The sequence below is a fragment of the Podarcis bocagei genome (genome assembly GCF_964188305.1).
Source record: "Podarcis bocagei genome assembly, chromosome: 9".
In the NCBI taxonomy this organism is placed as follows: Eukaryota; Metazoa; Chordata; class Lepidosauria; order Squamata; family Lacertidae; genus Podarcis; species Podarcis bocagei.
The window spans coordinates 80650120-80676833 of NC_138134.1; the positions used below are offsets into that span (position 1 = coordinate 80650120).

The 26714-nt window shown below is 54.8% G+C and overlaps 2 protein-coding genes across 6 annotated transcripts; one reads left to right on the plus strand and one right to left on the minus strand.

Moving 5' to 3' along the window:
* On the minus strand, positions 1 to 12745 carry LOC308594217 (uncharacterized protein C2orf81 homolog; the record flags this gene model as incomplete). 4 transcript variants are annotated; one of them, XM_081207114.1, is made up of 5 exons in its annotated part: positions 1 to 1071; positions 3535 to 3741; positions 6145 to 6366; positions 7815 to 7877; positions 10725 to 11039. In XM_081207114.1, the coding sequence occupies 5 exons, from the start codon at positions 11037 to 11039 to the stop codon at positions 82 to 84; spliced, it is 1797 nt and encodes a 598-aa protein (XP_081063240.1). In that variant the 3' UTR covers positions 1 to 81. The 4 variants fall into 4 exon arrangements, with proteins under 4 accessions (XP_081063240.1, XP_081063241.1, XP_081063243.1 ...); XM_081207115.1 differs by lacking the exon at positions 10725 to 11039 and adding an exon at positions 10243 to 10677; XM_081207117.1 differs by lacking the exons at positions 7815 to 7877; positions 10725 to 11039 and adding an exon at positions 12622 to 12745.
* WDR54 (WD repeat domain 54) lies at positions 11219 to 26545 on the plus strand. 2 transcript variants are annotated; one of them, XM_081207243.1, is made up of 10 exons: positions 11219 to 11240; positions 16248 to 16487; positions 18517 to 18579; positions 18752 to 18818; positions 20332 to 20388; positions 21131 to 21258; positions 21978 to 22078; positions 22445 to 22607; positions 23236 to 23310; positions 25057 to 26545. In XM_081207243.1, exons 2-10 carry the CDS (start codon positions 16263 to 16265, stop codon positions 25186 to 25188), a joined length of 1011 nt encoding a protein of 336 aa, XP_081063369.1. In that variant the 5' UTR covers positions 11219 to 11240; positions 16248 to 16262; the 3' UTR covers positions 25189 to 26545. The 2 variants fall into 2 exon arrangements, with proteins under 2 accessions (XP_081063369.1, XP_081063368.1); XM_081207242.1 differs by lacking the exon at positions 11219 to 11240 and adding an exon at positions 14077 to 14181.
* The last annotated feature ends 169 nt before the right edge of the window (positions 26546 to 26714 follow it).

Consider the following 26714-nt stretch of genomic DNA (forward strand, 5'->3'; position numbering starts at 1 on the left):
TCCAAAAACCTCTCCGTTTATTAAGTTACAAGGAGATCAAAGGGGTGCAGGGGGGGGTCAGGGAGGGCAGGGCTGTGCCAATCAGAGGGCAGCTCCCGGGCGCAAGCGGGGTAGAGGCTTGGGCTGCTGGAGGATGTGCTGCCGGCTGGGGGTGGGCACCCGAAGGCACATGGGGTGGAGGTTCCCCGGCCCCTCCTTGGCCTCCTCCTGGTGGGCATGGGGAGAGACCTTCTCCCGGACGCCACCTACACACCGGAGGGTCACCCCCGTGGCCAGCTGCACCGTCTGGGTCAGCAAGTTGGGCTTGACGAAGACGAAGCTGGTGGGCTGCAGGACCCCTCCGGCCGGGCTGGGAGGCTGGGCAGCTTTCTCCGCCAGGCTCCTCCGCACGCCCAGCAGCCTTTTGCCGTGGGTGCTGCCCTTCTCGGCCGGGCCCCTGGGCAGCTTGGGGGCTCTGCGCCCCGAGACGCTCTTCAGGGCCTCCTCCTGCTGCGACTCCACCTCCGGGTCCACCACCTCGGCCGAGGGCTTGACCCAGCGCTTGGGCAGGCTGGCCGGCTCCAGGCGCGGCGCGGCGGTGATGTTGCCCGCCTGGTCATAGAAGACGTCCCGGATGTTGGGTGGGCGGCCCAGCTGGATCCGCAGCAGGTTGCTGCAGGAGAGCGGCAGGAGACACAGGCGCGAGGCCTCCTCCACAGGCATCTGGGAGAGCTGGCGCAGGAGCAGCTCCTTCTCCGAGCCGGCCAGCGGCTTCACAATGTCGCTCAGCCGGGGTGCCTGCAGGGGCCCGTAGTAGGCCTGGGGGCCCAGCCTGCTCTTGCAGGACGGCAGGGGGGACGGCAGGGGGGTGATGGACACCAGGTGGGTTCCGGGCTTCAGCACCGCCTTGCTGCTGCGGGACCTGGCGGGCCGCACCTCCTTCAAGGACTCCCGGGCCAGCTTCTCTGCCTCCCGCCTGGGGGTCCCCAGGGGGAAGCCCTGAGCAGCAATATCGGAGGGCCCTGCGGGCTCCTCTTTGGCAACGGGGGACTCCTCCGGGAGTTGAGGAACTTCCTCTGGGAGTCTGGGAACCTGGAGGAGAGACGTTGGCCAGGTCAGCCGACGGACCAGAAGATCAGCACCCCAAAATTTGAACATTGTTAGGTAAAGGTACCCCTGACTGTTAGGTCCAGTCGCGGACGACTCTGGGGTTGCGTGCTTATCTCGCTCTATAGGCCGAGGGGGCTGGCGTTTGTCCGCCGACAGCTTCCAGGTCATGTGGCCAGCATGACTAAGCCGCTTCTGGCGAACCAGAGCAGCGCACGGAAACGCTGTTTACCCTTCCGCCAGAGCGGTACCTATTTATCTACTTGCACTTGATGTGCTTTCGAACTGCTAGGTTGGTAGGAGGAGGGACTGAACAACAGGAGCTCACCCCATCGTGGGGATTCGATCCGCTGACCTTCTGATCAGCAAGCCCTAGGCTCAGTGGTTTAGACCACCCTTGAACATTGTTAGCGACCTTTAAAAATGACAATGTCCATCTGAGATAAGAAGCACCAATCGCTTTTCTTTCAGGAAATGCCTGAGAACATGTTGGCCCAAACTGGAAATCTCTGGAACACTCGCAAAGGTCGCATTGGAGAAAAAAGCTTTCAGGGAAACAGACCAAGGAAGTTAAAGCCTTAAGCTGGGAAGAGACGGTTTCATAGCACTATGTCCATTACAATGGCATCCACCAGAGTTGCATTGGAACCTTGGAAAAATGCTTCTCCATAGGACCCTCTGGTTTGGGGAAATTGGGTGAGGAGGGGAAGTTGCTTACTAAGGGGTGCTGTAGTCTCATGTTCCTTTTGAATAACCAATTAAAAACATTGAAGAACACAAGCCAAGGGGCTAGAAGCCAGCCTGTTGGACTGGGTGGGAGAAGCTGACTGGTTATAATAATATTATTATTTATTAATTGTATACACCGCCCTTCCTCGAGAAACAACAGGGCATTTTACAACATAAAATAAAAAATTCATGGGGTTATGTTTTTTTGCAATGTTTTGAAAGACTAGGCTTTGCTGCTATGGTAGCAGAGCTGTTTTGACAGTGAAACAGTCTCCCTTGGGGGGAGGCGGACTCCCCTTCCTTGGGGGTTTTAAGCCGAGGTCAGGTGGCCATCGGTCAGGGATGCTTGAGCCGATATTCCTGCACTGCAGGGGGTTGAACTCTTTCAACTCTATGGTTCTGTGACTCTAAGGTTAGCCTCAAAACTGGGGGTTTGAAGAGCAGAATCAAGACATCTGCCCGGACACCGGGGTCCAGCTCCGAGGGCCTTCTGCCGGTTCCCTCTCTGCGAGAAGCCAAGTTACAGGGAACCAGGCAGATGCTTTCCAGGGAGTCAGGCAGGGGACATTCCCAACCCGATTGCTCTGTCCGGGGTTGGCAAACTGCAGAGGGATGGAGGCAGTTCAGGTGAAGGGGCAAAGCGTGAACTTTTGCTGGAGGGCTGTGCCAAATGGGGAGGGATTTTCAAGGCTTGTGCTGCTGCTAGAACGCTGTAGGTCCAGGAGGAGGTGAACAAGGTAACTTGCGACTCTTTTACAGCCAAGGCCACCTGCTCACTTCCTCTCTGAAATGAAGTCATTCTGCTGGGACCTTGGCAGTCAACTACACCAGCCTCCAGGGCAGGAGGAACTGCAGCTTCCGGGCCAGGTATACAGAGTCCATCTTGTGCAGTATTTGCAGGGGGTTTCTCCCAGCCCTAACCAGAGATGCTGCCACTGGGGCCTGAACCCGAAGCCTTCAGCTCCACCACGGAGCTCCGGCCCTCCCTGGAGGACGCTGCCATGCCACATTTGCCGCAACATCCCAGGGAGACCTTCAGCTAGGAACTAAGCCCATCATGAGCTAGGGAGGGGCAAAATTGGTTTTCAATTATATCACCAGCTGAACACTGCAATATACTGATATATCACAATGTCTGACACAAGGATGGAGCTACGCAGAGGCTCTGGCTGGATTCATGCTAGTTCCTGCACTGTGATTTTTGGATAGTGCACATGCAGCATGATTTGCAATACAGTCGTACCTCGGAAGTTGAACGGAATCCGTTCCAGAAGTCCATTTAACGTTCGGAAACCAAGGCGTGGCTTCCGATTGGCTGCAGAAAGCTCCTGCAGCCAATCAGAAGCCGCGGAAGCCCCATTGGACGTTTGGGTTCCAAAGAACGTTCGCAAACCAGAACAGTCATGTCCGGGTCTGCGGCGTTTGGGAGCCAAGGTATAGGTCAAAAATGATGAAACGGAGGTCATGATATGGTTTTGGACAATATATCGATATACCACCCAGCTGGGCCTTCTCTGCGGGCCAAGCACCCCCTGTCCCTTCTGCCCTCCTGGCAGGATCTGTCCTCTGGGGCCCCTGGTCCACCCAGCCCTCCTCTGGATGCCTCCCTGATCCCCCCCCCCAAAGCGTTATTGGAAGGATCTTGAATTCATCAGCCCCAGCAGGACGATGCCATCCCTCGCCAGCCTGGCAGGTGTGCCAGCCTCACTGCCCTCCTACCTCTGGCTCCTCCGGGTGCGGCATGGCTTGCAGCACAGGCACAGAGCCCTGGGCCCAGGAGTCGGTGATGCCGGCCACTGGCTCCTCGTCCTCCTGCCAGGTGGGCTCCGTGGGCACCCCGGCCTCGCCCTCGTCTCGCACCAGGAAGCGCCACTCGATGATCTGGAGCATGGCGTCCCGGGCCTGGGTGATGACGTAGGGGATGCACTGGGGAGGGGACAGAGCGGAGGGTGAGCAGGAGGGGGGGGGAAGGGTCTGGCAGGGTCCCCTCCAAGGCTCACGGCCTCACCGCCCCCCCCCCAGCTGGTCTGGAAACCCCAAGGAGAGAAAGAGAAACACACACACTGCGCTCTCCCAGAACACTGCGCTCCCTCTGAGCATCAGAGTCAGAGGGGCAGGCAGGAAGCTTAGGCTGAGGGGCGAGATTTGCACCCGTGGCACATGCACACCTGGTTGGCCTCTTTCAAAAGGCCAGGCCGTCAGGCTCCTTGATACGGGATGGACACCTTCAGCCTATCCCTTTCGGTGCCTGCAAAAAATGCTGGGATTCCTGCATTGCAGGGGGCTGGACTAGATGCCCCCCGGGGGACCCTTCCAACTCTGCCGTTCTCTGATTCCAAGCTGTTTGCAACGGCTGGGCTAAGAAACGAAACATATTGTTGTTGTTGTTTAGTCGTTTAGTCGTGTCCGCCTCTTCGTGACCCCCTGGACCAGAGCACGCCAGACACTTCTGTCTTCCACTGCCTCCCGCAGTTTGGTCAAACTCATGTTCATAGCTTCGAGAACACTGTCCCACCATCTCGTCCTCTGTCGTCCCCTTCTCCTTGTGCCCTCCATCTTTCCCAACATCAGGGTCTTTTCCAGGGAGTCTTCTCTTCTCATGAGGTGGCCAAAGTCTTGGAGCCTCAGTTTCACAATCTGTCCTTCCAGTGAGCACTCAGGGCTGATTTCCTTCAGAATGGAGAGGTTTGATCTTCTTGCAGTCCATGGGACTCTCCAGAGTCTCCTCCAGCACCAGAATTCAAAAGCATCCATTCTTTGGCGATCAGCCTTCTTGATGGTCCAGCTCTCACTTCCATACATCACTACTGGGAAAACCAGAGCTTGAACAATACGGACCTTTGTTGGCAAGGTGATGTCTCTGCTTTTTAAGATGCTGTGTTAGGTGCCAATTATTCTTATTCTTGATAGAATCACAGAATGGTGGAGTTGGAAGGGACCCCGAGTCATGCAGACATTTAGTTCAACCCCCTGCAATGCAGGAATCTCCACCAGATCACACATGACAGGTGACCATCCATTTATCTTTATATTTATCTTGTGTTTTTCTGGGTGGCTTAAAGAGAAAGTGAGAGAAAAAGCTAAAAGCATAGAATGATAATCATTAGGAAGCTCCTGGTAGAATCCAGGGTCATGTTTAAGGTGCTGGTTTTGACCTTTAAAGGCCTATGCGGCCTAGAACCCTCGTACCTACAGGACCGCCTCTCCTGGTCTGCCCCACAGAGGACCTTAAGGTCCACAAATGACAACACTTTGGAGGTCCGAGGTCGCAAGGTGGCTAGACTGGTCTCCACTAGGGCCAGGGCCTTTTCAGTACTGGCCCCGACTTGGTGGAACGCTCTGTCCCAAGAGACCAGGGCCCTGCGGGATTTGACATCTTTCCGCAGGGCCTGCAAGACAGAGCTGTTCCGCCTGGCCTTTGGTTTGGACTCAGTCTGACCCTTGTGTTTCCCTCCCCTTATGGTTTTGATCTATGGGCTACTTTTAAAATGAGGCTGCATTTTAAAAGGTAAAGGTAAAGGGACACCTGACCATTAGGTCTAGTCGTGGCCGACTCTGGGGTTGCGGTGCTCATCTCGCTTTATTGGCCGATTTAAATTGCATTTTAACCTGTATTTTAAATTGGTGGGTTTTTTCCTATTATGTTTTTACTGTAATTTTACTGGTGTTAGCTGCCCTGAGCCTGGCTCTGGCCGGGGAGGGTGGGGTGGGGTATAAATAATTATTTAAAATTATTATCAAAATGCAAATAGCATTATATATACATATATATATATATATATATATAGGGAAAGAGACCCCTGACCATTAGGTCCAGTCGTGGACGACTCTGGGGTTGCGGCGCTCATCTCACTTTATTGGTCGAGGGAGCCGGTGTACAGCTTCCGGGTTATGTGGCCAGAAGGACTAAGTCGCTTCTGGAGAACCAGAGCAGCGCACGGAAACGCCGTTTACCTTCCCGCCGGAGCGGTACCTATTTATCTACTTGCACTTTGACGTGCTTTCGAACTGCTAGGTGGGCAGGAGATATATACATAAAAGGCCTATTAAGAACAGAAACAGCAGCAACCCAGCTGGAGAAAGTGGGCCATCACTGAGAAATAAAGCAGAAGAGAATCAATCACACAGTCCATCATTTGAAAAACAACACTTGCCCTCAAATGCCCCCTAGCTTCTATATCTGAGTTTCTAACGCTGCTCAGCCCCCCTCTCTTTCCTAGAAGGTGAGGGGCCTGGAGCTTGAAACCGAAGGGCTTCTGGCACGCAGCCAAGGCCCCGAACAGCGGCCTCCTCACCCTGGAAGGCAGCGATGCCCAAAGAACGACTCACCTGCCTCTCCAAATAGACCTTGAAACACTCCTCCAGGACATGATCAATCAGCCCTGCCAGGATGTCGCCCACGTGATCCTCGGCTTCCTCAAAGCCCAGCAGGGAGAACCAGTCTCCTTCCGTCAGGCGCCCCGGGACGATCTCCACCTGGGGGACGGGCACCGTGGGCGGGCGCGACCTCTCCGCCCGGGACTTCGCCAGGGTCACGCGGGACGTCATTTTCTGCAGGGGAAACGCACCTCTCAGAGTCAGCTCTTGAGATGGGGGGGGGGGAAGCAAGGAACAGCTCTGCGCCTGGTCCTCGGGCACGGCGCTGGTGCCAACGATGCTCCCGTGCCCTTGCCCTCCCTGATCCACGAAAGGGGTGCAGGGGGACTGGGGTGAGAAAGGAAGGATCTTCCTTGGTTTTTCAGTTCTGGGAGGGAGGGAAATGGGAGGGAAGCTCTGGGTCCCAGCACCAGCTCTGGGAGGAAATGATACCCAGCACCTGAGGCTGGCATGGGCTGCAGGGACAAGGTGAAGGGCCCTGCCTGCAGGCTGGCGTAGCTTAGGGAGCTGGTTCCCCGCAGCTCACACCATTGGTCTACCCGGCCTGGGACACCTACTCTGGGGGTGGGGGAGTGGCAGCAGATTCCCAGGATCTGCAAGGGGCCAAAGATGCCCTGGAGGGAATCTGGGGGCTTCTGCACACACCATAGGAGTTCTGGGCCCTTTCCAGCTTTGGGCAAAGGGGATCACAGCTCTGTAGGGTCCCTGATGGGGGTTCTGGCCGCCTCTTGCCTCTGCCACATGGACTCCCATCAATGGAGTATGGACTGAATAGCAGGAGAAGAGACCACCAGCAGCAGGGTCAGGCCAAAGGGGGGGGGGGATCGTGTCCAGCACCCTGATCTCACAGTGGCTGACCAGATGCCCCAATAGGAAACCCACAAGCAGGATTCGCACACAGGATCCCTCTCCCCTCCTGTAGTTTCCAGCAACTGGGATTCAGAAGCATTGGAGAGCAGAGGCATTCTGGCTAGCAGCCATCCACAGCCCTCTCCTCCTCCACCGATTTGTCTGATCCTCGTGATGCAAGGCAGGAATTTAATTAATTACATTAATTAAAAATTTCTGCGCTGCTTTTCAATTAGAAAAGGAAAGCGGCTCATGCAGTGATAGCGTGTAGCAAATGGCAATAAGATAATCATCAACAGTCGCCATCATGGCTGAAGACACCAGGAACCAATATGGAGGGAGAGGCTGTGCAGCATAATGGTTAGAGCAGAGGTCAGCAAGGTTTATCTTGCCTGGACCGGATTGGTCCCGCGGAGATTCCTCTGTGGGCTGGATTGTGCGTGCGCCTGTGGTTTTTGGTGTCTGCAGATGCACAGATGCAATTTTGGGCACCTGCGTCTGTGTAGATTCAATTTTTGGTGCCGCAGAAGCAACTCCCTGCACCGCACTGCACCAGTTTAGCGCAGTGCATGAGCGGGCATCTCCGTTTGGGGGCGGCTTGTGGGCTGGTCAAACGACCTCCACTGGCTGCTTCCGGCCCATGGGCCTTAGGTTGCTGACCCCTGGGTTAGAGTGTCAGACTCTGACCTGGAAGACCAGGGTTTGAGTCCCCACTCAGCCAGGAAGCACAGTGAGTGACCTGGGGCCAGTCCCTATCTCTCCGCCTCACCTACCTTGCAGGGGTGTTCTGGGGATTCAGTGAGGAAGAGGAGAGCCAGGCACAGCTCACGGACCTTCTTAGACCAAAGGTACAATCGAGGAAGTAAATAAGAGAAGGTTAGGGAAAGTCCGGGAGAAGAGGGAAATTTTCCCGCGGGGGTGTGTGTGAAAAGGCCCTCCAGCTGGTGCCAGCCTTATCTCTGCAGGAAGAACATTTGACAGGATGGGGGCCCAGGACTTCAATGGCAGGAAAACCGAAGCAGAGCAGCCAGCAGGGGGCCGGGTGTCCCTGGTGTGACGGCTCAACCTCAGGCCCGGAGAGGGAACCCAGGCATCCGGCCATGTCTGCTTGCTGGTCGGAACTGGAAGCGCCTGAGTGGGGATCACAAACAAAAGACAAGAAGAAATAAGTTCTTATAAGAATCATAGAATCATAGAATCATAGAGTTGGAAGTCCAACCCCCTGCCAAGCAGGAAACACCATCAGAGCACTCCTGACATATGGTTGTCAAGCCTCTGCTTAAAGACCTCCAAAGTAGGAGACTCCACCACACTCCTTGGCAGCAAATTCCACTGTTGAACAGCTCTTACTGTCAGGAAGTTCTTCCTAATGTTTAGGTGGAATCTTCTTTCTTGTAGTTTGGATCCATTGCTCCGTGTCCGCTTCTCTGGAGCAGCAGAAAACAACCTTTCTCCCTCCTCTATATGACATCCTTTTATATATTTGAAGATGGCTATCATATCACCCCTTAACCTCCTCTTCTCCAGGCTAAACATGCCCAGCTCCCTTAGCCGTTCCTCATAAGGCATCGTTTCCAGGCCTTTGACCATTTTGGTTGCCCTCCTCTGGACACGTTCCAGTTTGTCAGTGTCCTTTTTGAACTGTGGTGCCCAGAACTGGACACAGTACTCCAGGTGAGGTCTGACCAGAGAAGAATACAGTGGCACTATTACTTCCCTTGTAATTCTGTCAAAAAACGAGACCAGATTTTTCAGGGACAACATTTGCCCTCCTCCAGTCTGCCGGGACTTCGCCTGTTCTCCAGGATTTCTCGAAGATGACTGCCAGTGGTTCTGAGATCACATCTGCCAGTTCTTTTAATACTCTTGGATGCAGTTCATCTGGCCCTGGAGACTTGAATACATCTAAACTAGCCAAGTATTCTTGTACTATCTCCTTACTTATTCTGGGCTGTGTTTCCTTTGCTGAATCATTTGCTCCAAATTCTTCAGGTCGGGCATTGTTTTCTTTATCGGAGAAGACTGAGGCAAAGAAGGCATTGAGGAGTTCAGCCCTTTCTGTGTCCCCTGTTTGCATTTCACCATCTTCTCCTCTGAGTGACCCCACTGTTTCTTTGTTCTTCCTTTTGCTACGAACATACCCATAAAAGCCTTTTTTGTTGCTTTTAACCTCTCTAGCAAGCCTGAGTTCATTCTGTGCTTTAGCTTTTCTGACTTTGTGTCTACACGTGCTGGCTATTTGTTTGAATTCCTCTTTGGTGGTTTCCCCCCTTTTCCATTTTTTGTACACATCCTTTTTTAATCTTAACTCAGTTAAAAGTTCTTTAGATAGCCACCCTGGCTTCTTTAGGCACCTTCCATGTTTCCGTCTCATTGGTATTGCCTGACGTTGTGCTTTTACTATCTCCCTCTTAACAAACTCCCAGCCATCATGAACTCCCTTTCCTTTTAGTATTACTGTCCATGGGATCTCACCCAGCACTTCCCTAAGTTTTATGAAGTCGGCTTTCTTAAAGTCAAGAAATTGAGTCCTAGTATGCTTGGCTGCTCCTTTCCGCTGTATAGTAAACTTCAGAAGAGCATGATCACTCGCGCCTAATGATCCTTCCACTTCTACCCCACTAACCAGGTCATCAACATTGGTTAGGACCAGATCTAAAATGGCTGTTCCTCTTGTTGCTTCTCCCACTTTCTGGACAATGAAGTTGTCTGCAAGGCCAGTGAGGAATCTGTTTGACCTTATGCTCTTGGCTGAGTTTGACATCCAACAAATATCCGGGTAATTGAAGTCCCCCATTACTACTATCTCCCTTCCTTTTGCATGCTTGGCCATCTGTTCCAGGAAGGCATCATCTATGTCCTCCGTTTGGCTTGGGGATCTATAGTAAACTCCCACAATGAGGTCTCTGTTATTCTTCTCTCCCTTAATTTTGACCCAAATGCTCTCACTTTGGCTTTGAGGTTCTAAATCTTGGATCTCTTCACAGGTATACACATCCCTGACATATAACGCCACTCCTCCTCCTTTCTTGTCTGGTCTGTTTCTCCGAAATAGATTGTATCCCCCCATTATTACATTCCAATCGTGGGACTTATCCCACCAGGTTTCAGTGATGCCTATTATGTCATATTTAGTTTGCTGTACCAAGAGCTCAATCTCATCTTGTTTATTTCCCATGCTTTGCGCATGGGAAACCGCACCCAGAATCCTCGGAAAATGCAGGTCACTCGAAACTGGTTTAAATCGTGGGCATTAAAGACATGGAAGGCAGAGAGATTAAAAGCTCTTTTGTGCTGCAAAGACCCTGCAAAAAAAGAGGTTTTAACCTTGTAGGTTTTTTTGGGGGGTGGCGGCAAGAAACTCATTCCACACAGCACCTCCATGTTGCAGGAGCAGTTTGAATGGGGCGGCTCAACTATGCGCAATTCTGTGTGTGGCGTCCCAGAACGTAGTAACCCATGCGCAAGATGCAAGTGACCTGTAACCCGTCACCAACTCCTCTGCCCCCCGGAAAGGAAACAAAGCGAAACCAATTCAGCTGTGATGAAACCGCCGGGACTGAAGACCCCCCCCCCGAAGCACCTGGGTCACCCTGCACCTCTGGGTTTCCACCCCTTTCTTTGCCAATTTTTACCTCCTTCGGGAAGGCTACCCACCTGCTGCCCACCTTAGGGAGGATCACCTGTGGCCGCTCTGGACCGCAGAGTCCCAGAGCGGAAGCCCAGTCCACCAACCGCCAGACCATTCCAAAGAACCCACAAAGCTCATTGTTCTGAGAACAGTGAGAACAGAGAGGAGTTGAAGGGAGAAGCCGCCAGGGCCCCAGAGCGGCGGTTGCCATGGGGCCAGCTAGCGGGACCCCCTCCAGGGGATCGGCAGTCCAGCACCCGCCACCAGCAGGACCAACGGTCAGGGGGGAGGACGGAAGCTGCAGGCCATCGCCAGGGGACACCCAAAGGGTGAAGGCCAAGGGGAGAGCAGGGCAGCTGGAGCTCATGCGGAAGAGACGCCCGGGCGGCTGAAAGATTCAGGAGAGATGAAAGAAAGGCGGGGAGATAAACCACGGAACTCACTGCCACAGGAGGCAGTGATGACCACTAACCAAGATGGCTTTAGAAGAGGGTTGGACATATTCCAGGGGTTGGACTAAATGACTGACCCCTGGAGTCCCTTCTAATTCCGCAGTTCTGTGTTACAAGTAAGAAACCAAGAGGAAAGGAATTTTTATCAAGGAATGGGGGAAATTCGTGGGATATTTGAATACAAAGAAGTTCGTTAGCAGGATCAACGTAAGACAAGCAGTTAAAAGTAATGCTATAGAAATATTAGGAAGTAATTAATAGACGGAAATGCAGTATTTTAAACTAAAAATATAAGAAACCGCAACAGCGGTGAAGGGAAGTCAAAATATATACGCTTAGTGGGAAAATATTTGATTTGTGTGCCTCTGAATCCCAGGTGCTGGAGCCGCAGGAGGGAGAGTTGCTCTTTCGCTTGGCTCAGGTTTGTGGTTTTCCCATTTGGGGCATCTGGTCGGCCAGAGGGAGACCCAGAGGCCTGATCCGGCTGAAGGCTCTTCTCCGCTGATGCTCTGGTGTCCAGAGGAGAATTTCCCTGGAAGGTCAGAGGAGTCTGCTGGATCAGACCCTCTTGAGGGATCCCAATGTCCAGCCCGGCCTCCCGTTCTCCAGGGTGTCCAGGCAGAGGCCCAGGGTGGGAAACCTGCAATCCGGCCCCCGGCCCCCTTCCAGCGCTGCAGGGCTGCCTCTGACCTGGGCAACCAGCCGAGCAGAGGCGGCCCTCTTGAGGGAAGTCTTTAATGTCTGACGCTGTACAGTGGTCCCTTGGGTTAAGTACTTAATTCGTTCTGGAGGTCCGTTCTGAACCTGAAACTGTTCTTAACCTGAAGCACCACTTTAGCTAATGGGGCCTCCTGCTGCCGCCGTGCCGCCGCCGTGCAATTTCTGTTCTCATCCTGAAGCAAAGTTCTTAACCTGAGGTTCTATTTCTGGGTTAGAGGAGTCTGGAACCTGAAGCGTCTGGAACCTGAAGCGTATGTAACCCGAGGTACCACTGTATTCTGTTGGGAGCCGCCCAGATAGGTGGGGTATAAATAATAATAATAATAATAATAATAATAATAATGGGGGCCACCGGAACCTTAGAACCGGAACCCTGGAGCTGGAAGGGGCCCCGTAACCCTTCCTTCCAACCTCCTGCAAGGCAGGGCCCTGTGCTAATTGTGCCGAGGACTGGAGGGCTGGCGGGGGGAGAGGGACCCCCCGAGGTCATCCATCCCAACCCCCTGCCTGCAGCAGGGATCTCAGCTCCCTGTGAATCTTGCCCCGTTGTAAGCCGCCTTGAGCCTTGCTTTCACTACGGAAAGGCGGCATGCAAAGACCATGCTGAGGGGGAGGATGAGGGGCCCGGGAAGCTCCTCCTGGCGCGCAGGCGGCGGGCTGGACTAGCTGGCCCCTGGGGACGCCCCTGAGGCGGGGAGTTCCGCCGGCCCTCAGGCCCGGCCTGGCGGCCCCGGCCCCCCCCCCGGGCACGCGCGCCCCGCGCCCCCGCGCCCTCACCGCCAGGCTGAGGAAGGTGGAGGAGACTTCGCGCAGAGACGGGCGCGCCCCGCGAGACGCCGCCAGCAGCCGCGTCGCCATGGCAACTCCGCCCGGCCGCCCATCGCCCGCGCCCCGCCGGCCACCGTCCTGACGTCAGCGCGCCCGGGCGCCGTCTCCATGGCAGCGGGGCAAGCGGGCCGGAGGAGGAGGAGCGGCGGCGGGTGAGGCGGCGGCGGCGGCGGGCCGGGGAGGGGGCGGCGGGGGCCGGGAAGAGCCGGGGCCCCCAAGGCCCAGCGGGAGAGCGCGCGCATGCGCCCTGCGCGGCGGGGACTGGGCCGCCTGGCCGGTGGGCGGGGCCTGTTCCCGAGCCCTGGCCCTGAGGAGCTAGATGTCGGCGTGCGGGGAGGGAGGGAGGGGAGCAGAGCTGTCAACTTACAGGTTTGAAAATAAGGGGCCAGCAGCCAAAAGAAGGGATTTTAGTCAACCAGCTGAAATACCAAGTGAAAAGGGAGCAGGTCATTTGGGAGAGCGGCGCCGGTTTTGGGCCCTTCCTTTCCAGAGGTTGCTGCTCCAGACACCAGCCGTGAAACCCTGCCATGAAAGAACTACAAGCAGCAACCGCTTTTGGCGCAAAACGAAGTCCGAGCTGCGGAGATGCTGCTGCAGTTCTGCATCTTTTCTCCTCTGCTCCACCTGCAGCTCCCAGTTCCATCAGGCGGGGCAGGAGGAAGGGGGGGGGAAACAGCGCCCGAAGTAAACCTGCAGATCAGACCATCCATGCTAGTCTGCCACTACTAATCTATGGGAGAAGCGCTTGCGGTCCTTCCCCCGCTTCCCCCCCCCCTTGGAACACCTGCCTCCTCCTCCTCCTGCTAGTTGTCGGCATGCGGGGAGGGAGGGAGCGGAGGCCCCTTGCCCGCCTTTCTCCCCCCAGCACAAGCCCCCGGCGAGGGAGGGCGGGCAGAGAGGCAGCAACGCCCCCCTGCGAGGCGAATTTGAACCCTGGTCTCTCTCCGAAAGAGACGTGGGTGGCGCTGTGGGTTAAACCACAGAGCCTAGGACTGGGCCAGCACTCTGCACATGCTCAGGAAAGCTCTGGGGCTGAGGTCTGGCTCTGGAGGGTGATAACGGAGAAATCCGAGGGCACTCAGGAGAGTCATGGCCCTCTCCTGAATGATGCTGGAGGAAAGAAGATGGGGGATTTTTTGCTGCCATGAACTTCCTTGCATCCCAAGACCTAATAATAATAATAATAATAATAATAATAATAATAATAATAATAATAATTTATTTATACCTTGCCCTCCCCAAGCAAAGGCTGGGCTTAGGGCGGCTAACACCAGCGAGGAAGACCAGAGCAAAACAGCAGCCAGTCAGCTTGGTCTTGATTGAAGACTGTCGCAACAGGACTCCCACCTGCCACCAGGTGGAACAAGATGGAAGCCCCGTACAAGAGAGAACCCAAATTTTTATTAGTTGCTAATCCCCATGTTAGGGACGCGGGTGGCGCTGCGGGTCAAACCACAGAGCCTAGGTCTTGCCAATCAGAAGGTCAGTGGTTCGAATCCCCACGACGGGGTGAGCTCCCGTTGCTCGGTCCCTGCTCCTGCCAGCCTAGCAGTTCAAAAGCACGTCAAAGTGCAAGTAGATAAATAGGTACCGCTCCGGCGGGAAGGTAAACGGCGTTTCCGTGCGCTGCTCTGGTTCGCCAGAAGCGGCTTAGTCCTGCTGGCCACATGACCTGGAAGCTGTACGCCGGCTCCCTCGGCCAATGAAGTGAGATGAGCGCCACAACCCCAGAGTTGGCCATGACTGGACCTAATGATCAGGGGTGCCTTTACCTTACTTTTTCTGACACCCCAACCCTGACACCCCAGACCTCAGTCAGGCACCGGCAAGAGCAGCTCCCGAAGCATAGCTGTCAACATTTCCCTTTCCATGCGAGGAATCCTATTCGGAATAAGGGAATTTCCTTTTAAAAAAGGCAAACGTTGACAGCTATGCCCGGAAGGCACAGAGGGCCAAAGGGGGCCTGGAGGGAATTGCCGGCAGGAGCCCCTAGCCCATCTCTCTCTCTAGAGGCTGGAAGTGTTCCTGAGGGGTGCTCAGGGTGCCAGACCCAGGTTCAAATCCTCCCTCGGACATGGATTTTGGTGGGCAGCCCTTGAGCCACTCCCATTCTCTCTGCATCGCCTCCCTTTGCAGGGTTGCTGCGGAAACACAGCAGGGAAGGGGAAGAACTGTGCATGCGACCTTGAGCCCCCTGCCAGCCAGCTGGTGCAGAGGGACTTTCTGGCGGATCAGGCCCTGCTTAGCTAGGGCAGGGAGGGGGCAGAGGGAGGCAGCTGGGCTTCTGCAGCTGATGAAGCCACAGGAAGGCTCCCCTCCACCTTGCGTGGCTCTGGGCTTGCGTGTAGCTGAGGCTGAGCCAAAAACGGGCAACGGATCCCGAGGGAGGAAGTGCAGGGCACCCAGAGTCCTGGCCTGCTCCCTCCCTCCCTCCTCATACATGCCTGCAGGCGTTCATTTTCTTTCATGCATGCATATTTAAGACAAAACCAGGGAAGAATCTTGTGCATGTCCGGCAGATTTGTTATGGTCTTTTCCCTTGTGGATCATGAATCCAGCGCCTGACGCTCAACGTGTAATTTTGATGCCACACGGGAGTGTGAAAGTCAAAACAAAACAAAACAAAATAAATAAATAAATTCCTGCCAGTAGCACCTTAGAGACCAACTAAGCTAGTTATTGGTATGAGCTTTCGTGTGCAAAGATTTGGTTAGGGAATGTTGGAGTTAAATGGCAGTGAAGTGGAAATTGTAACCACCCGATATTTCAGTTGGAGCTTAAGTGTATGCAAAAGAAGCACAGGGACGCTTTGCCTGGAAGATGATGATGATGATAATAATATATTTATACCCCACCCATCTGGCTGGGTTTCCCCAGCCACTCTGGGCAGCTCCCAACAGAATATAAAAAACAGAATAAAACATCAAACATTTAAAAAATGGGGCCAGGGCGGCTCCTAACAGCCTCAGGGGCCAAGGTGAAAATTCCAAACGGTGCAGAAGATGTCAAAAGCAATCCTGGCAACTGAGGTAGTGGTGGTGGTCCAGGGCTGCAGAACCTGTGGAGGACTCCTCAGACCTTCATAGAATTGTAGAGTTGGAAGGGACCCAAGGGGCCATCTAGTCCAACCCCCTGCAACGCAGGAATCTCAACTGAAGCATCCATCCTAGGTGGACACCCGTCATGGCTGAACTGCAGTTCCCATCATCCCTGACCATTGGCTGCACTGGCTGGGCCTGATGGGAGTTGTAGTCCAGTCCTGGAGGCCAGTACTTCAACGTTCTGCCCGGACATCGAGGTCCAGCACCGAGGGCCTTCTGGCGGTTCCCTCACTGCGAGAAGCCAAGTTACAGGGAGCCAGGCAGAGAGCCTTCTCAGTGGTGGCACCTGCCCTGTGGAACGCCCTCCCATCAGATGTCAAAGAGAAAAATAACTACCAAACCTTTAGAAGACATCTGAAGGGCAGCCCTCTTTAGGGAAGCTTTTAATGTTTAATAGGGTATTGTATTTTAGTGTTTTGTTGGAAGCCTCTTGGCCTCATGCCCCTTCTCTCCCCCCCCACCCTCCTCCTCCAGTCTCCCCCAAGCAGGATGTACCGAAAGGAGAAGAGCATTTTGCTGAAGGACAGCAGCCTGGCGCTGTACAACAACATGAGCATCCTGCCCCTCCCGGCCAAGAAGCTCACCTACTTTGCCAGCGTGCACGGCACCACCGTCAACATGGTGAGCGCCTCCGACGATGGCCTCAGCTTCTCCCACCGCCAGCTGCAGGCCAAGGAGGGCAGCCTGGGCGTCGGGGCCTCCATCATCACCCAGGTAACGGGGCTGGCTGGCAGGGAGGGAGGAGAACCCGTCCCCAGCTCCCTGCCCAATCAATGCCCCACAGGGCAGCTGCTCTTCTGCTGTCACTGAGAAGCCAATATCGGCACCCTGAGGCGTCAACATTGGCCAGCCCAGAACATGCTGATCGAAAGGGCGATTGGAACAGGCTGGGGCAGAGAGGAATCTGCCTGGCCAGAAGTGCAGGCCTTTATTCATTTATTTATCTATTTTAATTGTTTTTATTTTATTAACGTATAAAACATATGTACATATAAAACACATACATATACATTTACATAATACAGTGGTACCTTGGGTTAAATACTTAATTTGTTCTGGAGGTCCATTCTTAACCTGAAACTGTTCTTAACCTGAAGCACCACTTTAGCTAATGGGGCCTCCTGCTGCTGCCGCACCGCTGGAGCACGATTTCTGTTCTCATCCTGAAGCAAAGTTCTTAACCCGAGGTATTATATCTGGGTTAGCAGAGTCTATAACCTGAAGCATATGTAACCTGAAGTGTAAGTAACCCAAGGTACCACTGTACACGTACACAACACACTACCTTATTTTCATAACATAAAACATACCTACATTACTCTATATACTACCTACCTACACTGTACATATCAACATACCTACACACCTACCCCACACAGACACCCACCAAGTGACTTGACTTCCAGCCGTTCTTGTTACGCTACTTTATTTTTCCAACTAGCTTATACGCATTTCATTATTTCCTCTAATCTCTTCTTCTGTCTTAACTTTACTCTCACTCTAATCATTTTCTGGATTCACTCAGTATCTGTCAAAAATTTTACTTTTTCCACATAAATTTTGATGTACAGTGGTTCCTCAGGTTACATACGCTTCAGGTTACAGACGCTTCAGGTTACAGACTCCGCTAACCCAGAAATAGTGCTTCAGGTTAAGAACTTTGCTTCAGGATGAGAACAGAAATCGTGCTCTGGCGGCGCAGCAGCAGCAGGAAGCCCCATTAGCAAAAGTGGTGCTTCAGGTTAAGAACAGTTAACCTGAAAGTACGGACCTCCGGAACGAATTAAGTACTTAACCTGAGGTACCACTGTATTCCTTAAAGATAGCCCACTCATTCACTTTTTGTACCATATCTCCCCTTATCCTCCCTGTTAGTTCAGCAATATGGAAGTATTCCATCATTTTAGATAACCAGTCTGTTTTAGTTGGGACGCTGCTGCTTTTCCTACTTCTGGCAATCAACAACCTTGCCGCCGTAGTTGTGAAGTGCAGGGCTTTATTTAAACTCAGCCCCAGATCTTTCTATCAAGAGTCCCAGTCCAGAATGCACAAAAGGAACAGCAGTGCCTCTGAGCCCATGCAGAATGCCTTTCCTTCACTATTGAGCCAGTCGCGGGCACCTTTCTAGGCCTGCTTTGGCTCTGTGGTGTGGCTTGTGGGTGTGGTGGCATCTCAGGCAGCCTCCTTGGGTTGAATCATAGCACTGTAGCGGTGAAAGGGACCCCATGGAGTCATCTAGTCCAGCCCCCTGCAATACAGGAATCACAACTAAAGCATCCCTGACCAATGGCCACCCAACTGCTCTGCTAAAACACCTCCAAGGAAGGAGAGTGAAGCACCTTCCACTGTTGAACGGCCCTTGCCACCAGCAAGTTGGGGAGCGGAGTCCTCCTCTGTCCCTCAAGGACCTGGCGTCCTTGCATTCCAGCTTTCGTGGGGCAGGCTGGCACTTCCCTCACCCCTGACAGGTGACGGAGGACGAGGAAGTCCACAGAAGACCCCTCACCCAGAGCTTGGGAGAGGAGAAGGTCTCTTTGGGCCCCAGGTGGACAGCTCAGTGCTGGGCCAGGTGATGGCTGCATTTACTCCAGAGGGAGGGAAGAGTTGGAAGGCGCTTTGCATGCGCTCTGAAGCACTGCCTTCCTCATTCATCTCTCTGCTTTCCTCTGTGGCCACGGGGAAGCGGGCAGGGGGCAGAGAAGGGCGTCTTCCTGCTTCCTCTATTTGCACCCTTGTCTTCCAGGCTGCCTGGTGTGTCCTCCCTTCCCGGGTCCTCTTGGTTCTGACTTCACGGAAGGGGATCCAGGTGAGAAATGGAGCCGGGGGCCACGGAAACCTCTGCCCTAGAGAGGCCCCAAGCCGGTGACCTTCCAGGCCCACCCCGTCTTCTGGGATGTGGACTGTCCCCTGGGAACCGCCTGCTGGATTCTTCAGCGCCTCTTACCTTCCTCTCTCTGCTCTTTCCCCCTTCCCCCAAGATGTACGAGTCGGACGGGTCCATCATGGTCTACTGGCATGCCCTGGAGGGCTTGGAGTCACCTCCAGGTACCCTTTCTATTCCTGGCAGGAGGATCTCTTGGAGGGAGGGATGGGCACCTGCTTTCAAGTGCAAAAGGGAGGCGGCCATGTTTCAAACAGTGAAAATCCATTGAGCTTTCCTATCTCAAGCCGCAGCAATAGCAGGTTCCACCTTTTTGATCCAAGACAGGAGATATTCCCCTCCCTTAAAAAAAAAAATAGATTTCAACAATAAGTACAACAAGTTGTCTCAGTCCTGTGGAACATGCTGCCACTAGATATTCAGTGGGTGCCTTCTGTGCCAACTTTTAAACACCTGCTGAAAGCCTTTCTATTTTGCCAGGCCTATGCAGTCCATTAAGAAGTCCTGTATTTTTCGCTCCATAAGATGCACTTTTTTCCTCCTAAAAAGTAAAGGGAAATGTCTGTGCGTCTTATGGAGTGAATGTGTGGTCCCTGGAGCCGAGTCGCCCAGGGGCAAAAAGCAGATGGTGCTTTCTTTTTTTTTAGAAAGAGGGAAGGGGGTGTTGAAACAAAGCAGCTGATTGGCAAGTGATTGGGACGGGGGTAGGTAAAAGCCCTTAGATCCTCAGGATTTTTGCATTGGGTCACCCCAAATTCACCATCAGATCACATAGCATGTCCAGGGCTACAGCCTGCACCAAAAAAATCATGCACCCACTGTTTCGTGGGGCTGCAATGGTGCAAAAATGTGGTTACAAACCACAGGTCCACATGGATCCTCAGGATTTTTGCATTGGGCTACCCCAAACTCACCATCAAATCACATGTCTGTGGCCACAGCATGAACCACAAAAATCAGACATCCACTGTTTCGTTCAGAATATTTTTTTCTTGTTTTCCTCCTCTAAAAACTAGGTGCGTCTTATGGTCAGATGTGTCTTATGGAGCGAAAAATACGGGTCCATCTTTCCACAATGCTCTGTCGATGTTTGTTTTTAATTTATTTTTGCTTTTAACTTGTTTTTAACTTTTTATTAATCTATTGCTCGTTTCATGTAAGCCACTGTGAAATACTTTTATGATGCAGCAGTATATAAATACTTCTATAGACAAAAAAAACCAAACATCACATTTCCAAAAGCAGATCTATAAAACACCCACTTTTCTTAACTCCTGAAGACCAGTTACCCGTGGGGCAGATTTGTAGTTTGGAATCCTCCTGTCTCCTATTCCTGTAGGCCCCTTCTCTTTCCCTCTAGTCCTGATGTCTTCTCTGAAGTTGTGCCTCAGCAGGTCTGAGAAGAAGCAGAGAGCAGACTAGAAGAAGCAGAGGACTCGGAGCTAAACCTTTTAGAAGCCCACCTCTTTTCTGAATTGGCATGGATTCCTCCTGCTGGGGACGTGGCCTTGCACACCTCCAAACCCGTGAGGGGCGAGTAGCAAGGCACCTCCCTGGCACATGCCTCCTGCCCGTTTGGAGGGGTGCACTTCCACGCCCAGGGAGCTCTGGGGCAAAGACCCCCAGCCACCCCTGGGCCTCTGCGGCTGCCTGATCTCTGCATTCTCTCCTTTCCAGGGAAGGCTGTGTTTGCTCGTGGGATCGCGGCAACCGGGCAGCGCTTTGTTTGCGTAGGTGAGGAAGCAGGAAGGAAACGTGGCGGGGGGGAGGTCAGGGGAGGAGAGCCGAGCAGAGTCAAAGGCACTGCTGGGCAGGGGGGGGCACCCCATTGCTGTGGGTGAGAGTAGTCGACCCCCTGAGGACGTGCCATGCCTGAAGCCTCACTTTACTGTGTCAGCGGCAGCAGCTGCAGAAGGGATTGGCGCCATGGTTGAATTTCACGGAGACACGTTTGGCCAGGGGTCGGCAAGCTAAGGCCCATGGGCCACAAGCAGCCCACGGGGGTCGTTTAACTGGCCCATGAGCTGCCCCCAAACTGAGCTGCCCACTCAGCGAGTCCCTGCGCACTGCACTAAACCAGCATGGCACAAGGACTCGCTTCCACGGCACCGGAAATCGCGTCTGCGTAGATGCAGACACCAGGAATCGCGATCCAGTCCATGGAGGGATCTCCGCTGGAGTGAACTGGCCCAGGCGAGGTAAACCTTGCTGACCCCTGCGTTTGGCGGTGGGAATGGATAGCTAGTGGCACTGCTTTGCGGAGTTAGCCAGGATCGCCATCTAACTCCAGAGAACTTGTTCCCCCTGCACGAAGGCCAATTCCCCTGGGAGAGGGCTGCAAGGAGGGCTGGTGCAGAATGGGTTGCCCCGGTGAGCTCACCTGGGCAGGTGGGAGGCTGCTCTTCCGCAGGTGAGGCGAGACCGGCCCACCTGGGCCTGCTGCTTCAGAACCCCCTTGCCTGCCTTCCCTCTGCAGGGACGTCCCTGGGGTCCGTCCTCGTCTTCGACGTCCCCGCCAAAGGCACCAACATCACGCTGAGCGAAGTCCTGGAGATGCACTGCGACTCCATCACCGACATTGCCGCTGAGCTGTGCGAGCAGCCGGTAAGGAGGAGCTGGGAGCCGCCGGGTGGGTGCCGCTCCCACAGGGCCCCCAAAGCCCCCGACTCGGGGGAGCTGCAGCTGCTGCTGCTTCGCCTGGACATGCTCTCGCCTCGCCTCAGGTGCTGCTATTGCCTTGGGCGCGTTGGGAAGCCAGTGGAGTCCCACTTTGGCCCCCGGCGCTTTGCACCCAGTCCTTTGGCCTGAGTTAAAAGCCGGCTTGTTTCCAGCTCCAGCTGCGCTGCCTTGATGCTCCCGCAGAGTGTGCCTGGGTTAGGGGGTGCTTCAGTTGGCACTGCCAACCCCTCTCCCCAGTCTGGCAAGGCCTGGTGTGAAGTCTGCATGGCTGGCTTTCCAGGCTCACCGCAGTGGCACCCAAGGAGGAGGGTCATTGCAGGGTTCTTCTGTGGCAACCCAAGAGGTCCTTGCCCAAGGCACGGGTCCCCCAAAGGCCATCTAGTCCAACCCCCTGCAAGGCAGGAATCTCAGCTAAAGCATCCCTGGCAGGGGGCCATGCCATGTTGTGACAGAAGTCCTGCAAACATTTAACACGGAGCAAGCATTACCCTCAGCAGCGCCTGGCGCCCAGCTATGCGCTTGCCTTCCTGCCTAGAGCAGCAGCGACTGTTCTGCATCTCCTCCTTGTGGGCTTTGCCCGGGTGCGCTGCTGCCAAGCGTGGTGGGGCAGTGAGCTGATTCTGCCCTTTCCCCCCCTGCTGCAGGAAGGCCTGCCTGATTTGGTGACGGCCGATGACTCTGGAGCCTTACGCGTCTGGTTTTCCGGAGAGAATTTCATGCTGGCCAACAAGATCCCGGCTTCTGAGTAAGTGCAGAAAGAGAGGGGCCTGCTCTGGGGACAAGGATTTGGCCCTCCTGAAAGCAGTCAGCCCCGAGAGAGATGGAAACAAAGCCTTGACCACTCTGGCCATGAGGGGGGTGGCTAATGGCCCTGAACCCAGCCCAGCCCTGCCCCACTCCAGGGCCTGAGCAGAAGCAGGCTGGCCCCAGCCTCTCCCAGTGGCCTGCCTTGCTCCAACCAGGCACCTTTCCCAGTCCTGTCCAGAGGTGCCCCTGGGGGTCAGGCCTGGGGGCCCCTGCAGGTCCAGCAGTTGCTCTTGCCCCCCCCCCCTGAGCAGCAGCCTTCCCCCCGGCACAGGAGCCTCACCCAATACCCCCACCCCACCCCCAGGTGTACCTGCTCCTCCGTCAAGCTGTGGAACGGCATCATCGCGGCTGGTTACGGCAACGGGCACATTCGCCTGTACGAGGCAGCAAGCGGGATCCTGCGAGCGGAAGTCCGCGCTCACGCCCGCTGGATCTATGCCCTGGACCTGGCGCCCCTCTCAGGGAAGGTGGGTCTGTCCTGGGTTTGAGGAGGTCGGGGTTTCTCAGGAGAGGGGAATGGTGGGGCAGGGCAGAGCCTCGCGGGTGCAGCAGAGCGGGCAGAGTGAGCCAGGCTCCATCGCATGCGAAACGCGTCCCCTGACATGCCAGGCTTGGGCAGGAGTGAGCCTCCACTAGTGGAACTCCTTGCCACCAGATATAGCAAAGACTAACAGTTCAGTGGCTTAATGAGGGATCTGTACGACCTGTGCCAAGGGGCTAGGAGCTCTGGTGGCAAAATTTCAGAGAGGGGCTTTCTCCAGCGCTGCTCCCACCAGGAGGTGCCTGCTTGCCTGCTCTTGGCTGGGCTTCTGCTCCCTCTGCCTGGCAACGGCTGCCCTTTGCACGCGCTCTTGGTCACTCCTAAGGGAGCTTTACCCCCCCCCCCAGGAGAGCTGCCCCAGGCCCAAGCCAGGGTTATTGGGAGTTATTGGGCTGTTGTTTATATTTTGATTATATATATATATATAGGTTTTTATGTTGATCTTTTCTGTGAACCGCCTGAGACCTCCAGGCATAGGGTGGTATATAAATTCAAGAAAGAGTACTAAATGAAGGGAGGCCCCAGCCCCACTGATGACTCCTCTCCCCCCACAGCTCCTGTCGGCAGCGGAGGACTCCTTTGTGCAAGTCTGGAAACTGAGCCCCAGCCCTGACTCTGAGGGCATTGAGGTGAGGCCGGCTTCCCTGGTTGGGCGGCCCTCTGCCATGGATGCTTTAGCCAAGATTCCTGCCTTTCCGGGGGTTGGACTAGATGACCCTTGGCTCCCTTCCACTCTTTAGATTCTAGGATTCCTCCAGGCACTTCTGCCAGGCACCCCCAGCCTCCTCCCAGGGCCATATCTCCCACCCCACACTCCGCCCCGGCCATGGACCCCACTTGCCCCCTGGATTGTGTTCAGTGGGGACTCTCCTCCACTGGATGTGGGCCCTGGGCTCAGCTGGGGGCTTGTCCATGCAACCCGCTTCCTCCTCCCGGGCCTGTGAGTTGGAGCTTGGCGGAAACAGGAGCACCCACGCTGACGGCGGGGGTGGGGTGGGGGCTGAAACTGTTCCCAAGCAGAGTTGCAGACTTTTCTGACAAACAGAAGCCCTGTGACTGGATTGGGCCAGCGGCTCTGCCTCTTGCGTTCTCACAGAACCATAACCTTGGCTCCCAGGACGTTTCCGAGCACAATTCAAAGTGTTGGTGCTGACCTTGAAAGCCCTAAACGGCCTCGGCCCAGTAGACCTGAAGGAGCGTCTCCACCCCCATCGTCCAGCCCGGACTCTGAGGTCCAGCTCTGAGGGCCTTCTGGCGGTTCCCTCCCTGCGAGAAGTGAGGTTACAGGGAACCAGGCAGAGGGCCTTCTTGGTGGTGGCGCCCGCCCTTTGGAACGCCCTCCCTTCAGATGTGAAGGGAATAAGCAACTATTTTACTTTTAAAAGAGAACTGAAGGCAGCCCTGTTTAGGGAAGTTTTTAATGTTTGATGCTGTATTGTTTTTAATATCCGGTTGGAAGCCGCCCAGAGTGGCTGGAGAAACTCAGCCAGATGGGCGGGATATAAATAATTTTATTATTATTATTATTATTATTATTATTATTATTATTATTATTATTATTATTATTATTATTATTATTGTAGAGTTGGAAAGGACCCCCCAGGGCCATCTAGTCCAACCCCCTGCCACCCAGGAACATTCCCCTCCTAGGAACACAGGAAGTTGCCTTATAGGGAGCCAGCCTATCAGTCTACCATCCATAGCTGCCAACCTCCCCTTTTTTTGCGGGAAATTCCCTTATTCCAGCGCCGTTCCCTGCTGCTTCCCACTGCTATCCCGGATTGTTACATATCCCGTAGGCTGTCCCCGGGGCAGGTGAGGCTGCTGATCCCTTATTTTCAAATCTGTAAGTTGGCAGCTCTGCTACCATCCCTAGTGCTGTCAACACTGGCTTGCAGCAGCCCTTTAGGATTTCAGTCAAGGTCCCCTTCCAAGCCTGCCTGCAAGATGCCATTCGAGATTGAATCGGAGACCTTCTGCCATGCAGAACAGTCTCTCTGCCCCTGAGCTTTAGCCCTTCCCATGGCAGCCCAACATCCCTCCCCCAAATAACAGGGTGCTTCCTCCCCAATCCGCCTTGAAGCAACATCCTCGTTTGCTTTAAGCTGAGCAGCAGGTCTAGAGGGCAGAGGACGGAGGCTGCGGGAGCCCAGGGCCTCCCAAGGGCAGCGGGGGGTGGGGTGGGGGGTGGAGGAGGATGAAAGGGATTTGGGTGGCTTATTCCCCCCTCGTCCCCCCCGCCAGTGCCAAAGTCAGAAGCAGAAGAGTTGCAGCAAGCCCACTGCCCCCTTCCTGGCCCTGGCAGAGGATAGGGGTCAGGGAGTGCCTCTACGGGGGACACCCAGAATGACATGGTGCCCCCCATCTCTCCCCAGATTCAGCACTGCCATTCAGAATGCGTGACAGACACCATGATCTGCGGCGCCCGCTTCTGCAACTCCGAGGGCAGTGCCTTTGCGGTCACCGGCTTCGAGCTCAGCGAGATAATCCACTATGTCCTGGCGTAGCCCTTCCTGGCCGCAGGAGGGGACCATCTGGAGGCAGGCCTGGAGGGGGGTGGGACGGATAAAGCAGAGGCTCTCTGGGCATCCTGCAGAGGGGGCTCAGGGAACAGGCATCAGGGGCCCAACTTGCCTCCCCACTTTAGGGCCACAGCTCCCCAAAACACTCCCTTCCACTGTCTGCACGCCGGGCAAGGCGAGGAGCACAAATCCTCATGTGACACCCCCCCCCCCGCGCATTGCTCTCACCATCATGCTATTCAAAGCCCCAAGGAGCTGCTGTCTCTGCCTTGCCCCCCCCCCCCCCGCAGCAGACCACTTACTCTGGCTCCAGAACCAGGGACACCACCGTCCTTGCCCAGGCGAGAATATTTCCCAGGGCCCTCACACTCACAGACCCAAAGAACTTGGGGGGGGGGTGCAGAGAAAAAACTGCCCAGGCACTGAGAAATGGGTGCAGGCCGGAATAATGATTGCGTCCCCTACCTGCCCCCCATATCTTAGTAATATATCCTCCTCCTCCTCCTCCTATTAGAAAGGCACTTGTCAAAGGTGGTGCTTGGCCCCTGATAAAAGTTGGCAGCTGTCTCTGCTGGAAGTGGGCTCCCATCACCCAGACCCGCGGGGTGCTGGGGTCCCGGCTGAAGTGGCGCTTGGCCCGGAGGGGGCATAATTCTGAAAGGACGGCCCCCACCAGGCCTGCCCGCACCCCCCAGGCCTGGCCCCCCTACAGCTTCTCTCCCAGATACAAAGGGCCCAGTGCTGGTGGGAGACCCTGGCCTTGCCCCCCACCCTGCAGCCGCCTCTTGCTTGGGGTGGGGGGCACTAGTTTTTCCAGCTGGGCCACAGCTCAGCCCGGCTGCTCTCTGCCTCCCACCGGGAGGGTCAGCCTACCGGTGGCCACATTTATTTATTTTTTACCTCTATTGCTGTAGCAAGAAATGGAAAGGAGAAGCTGAGCCACAGTTCTTCAAACCAACCATGCGAGGGGCAGGGAGTCATGTTAGGTTGTTTCTTGTGCCCGGTAAAGAGAATGAGCCCAGCACCAGGAGCCTCTTGCACCCCAGTGGCAGGACAGGACTAGTCCCCCCCCTTCCTGGCACTTCCTGGCAGGAGGGGGCAAGGTCCCTGGCTCTCCCCAGGGTGCTGGGCTCCACACCCCACCCTAGTCCCTGACAGACTGGAGAGTGGCAGGTTCCCCTGGCCCAAGAGCAGCCAGAAGCCCCCAGGAGGGTCTCCCGTGGGTGCAAGTCAGGGCGCAAATGCATTGTTGTTCACACGAGTTTTTTTGTTCAGAGTTTTCTCCATTTTTGTCTACGAGCTGAACTGTGTTTTGCTAGATGAATAAAGATGTTAACTGCTAGCCACCGGCGTGGAAGCATTTGTCTGGTTTTGGAAAGGGAAAATGCCTCTTGCTTCTTAGTGCCACAGCCACAGTGTGTATGTGTGTGCATACGGCGGTCTCACAAATTGCGCCATTGCAGCTTTGCAGGGGAGGCAGGAAAACGAATGAGTGGGGTCAGAAAGGGCAA

Coding starts and splice junctions, on each gene's coding strand:
- WDR54 (XM_081207242.1), top strand. CDS start 14,092: ATGTTAGGGACGCGGGTGGCGCTGCGGGTCAAACCACAGAGCCTAGGT. Junction 18,580..18,751: donor CTTCACGGAAGGGGATCCAG/GTGAGAAATGGA, acceptor CCTTCCCCCAAG/ATGTACGAGTCGGACGGGTC. Junction 18,819..20,331: donor GGGCTTGGAGTCACCTCCAG/GTACCCTTTCTA, acceptor TCTCCTTTCCAG/GGAAGGCTGTGTTTGCTCGT.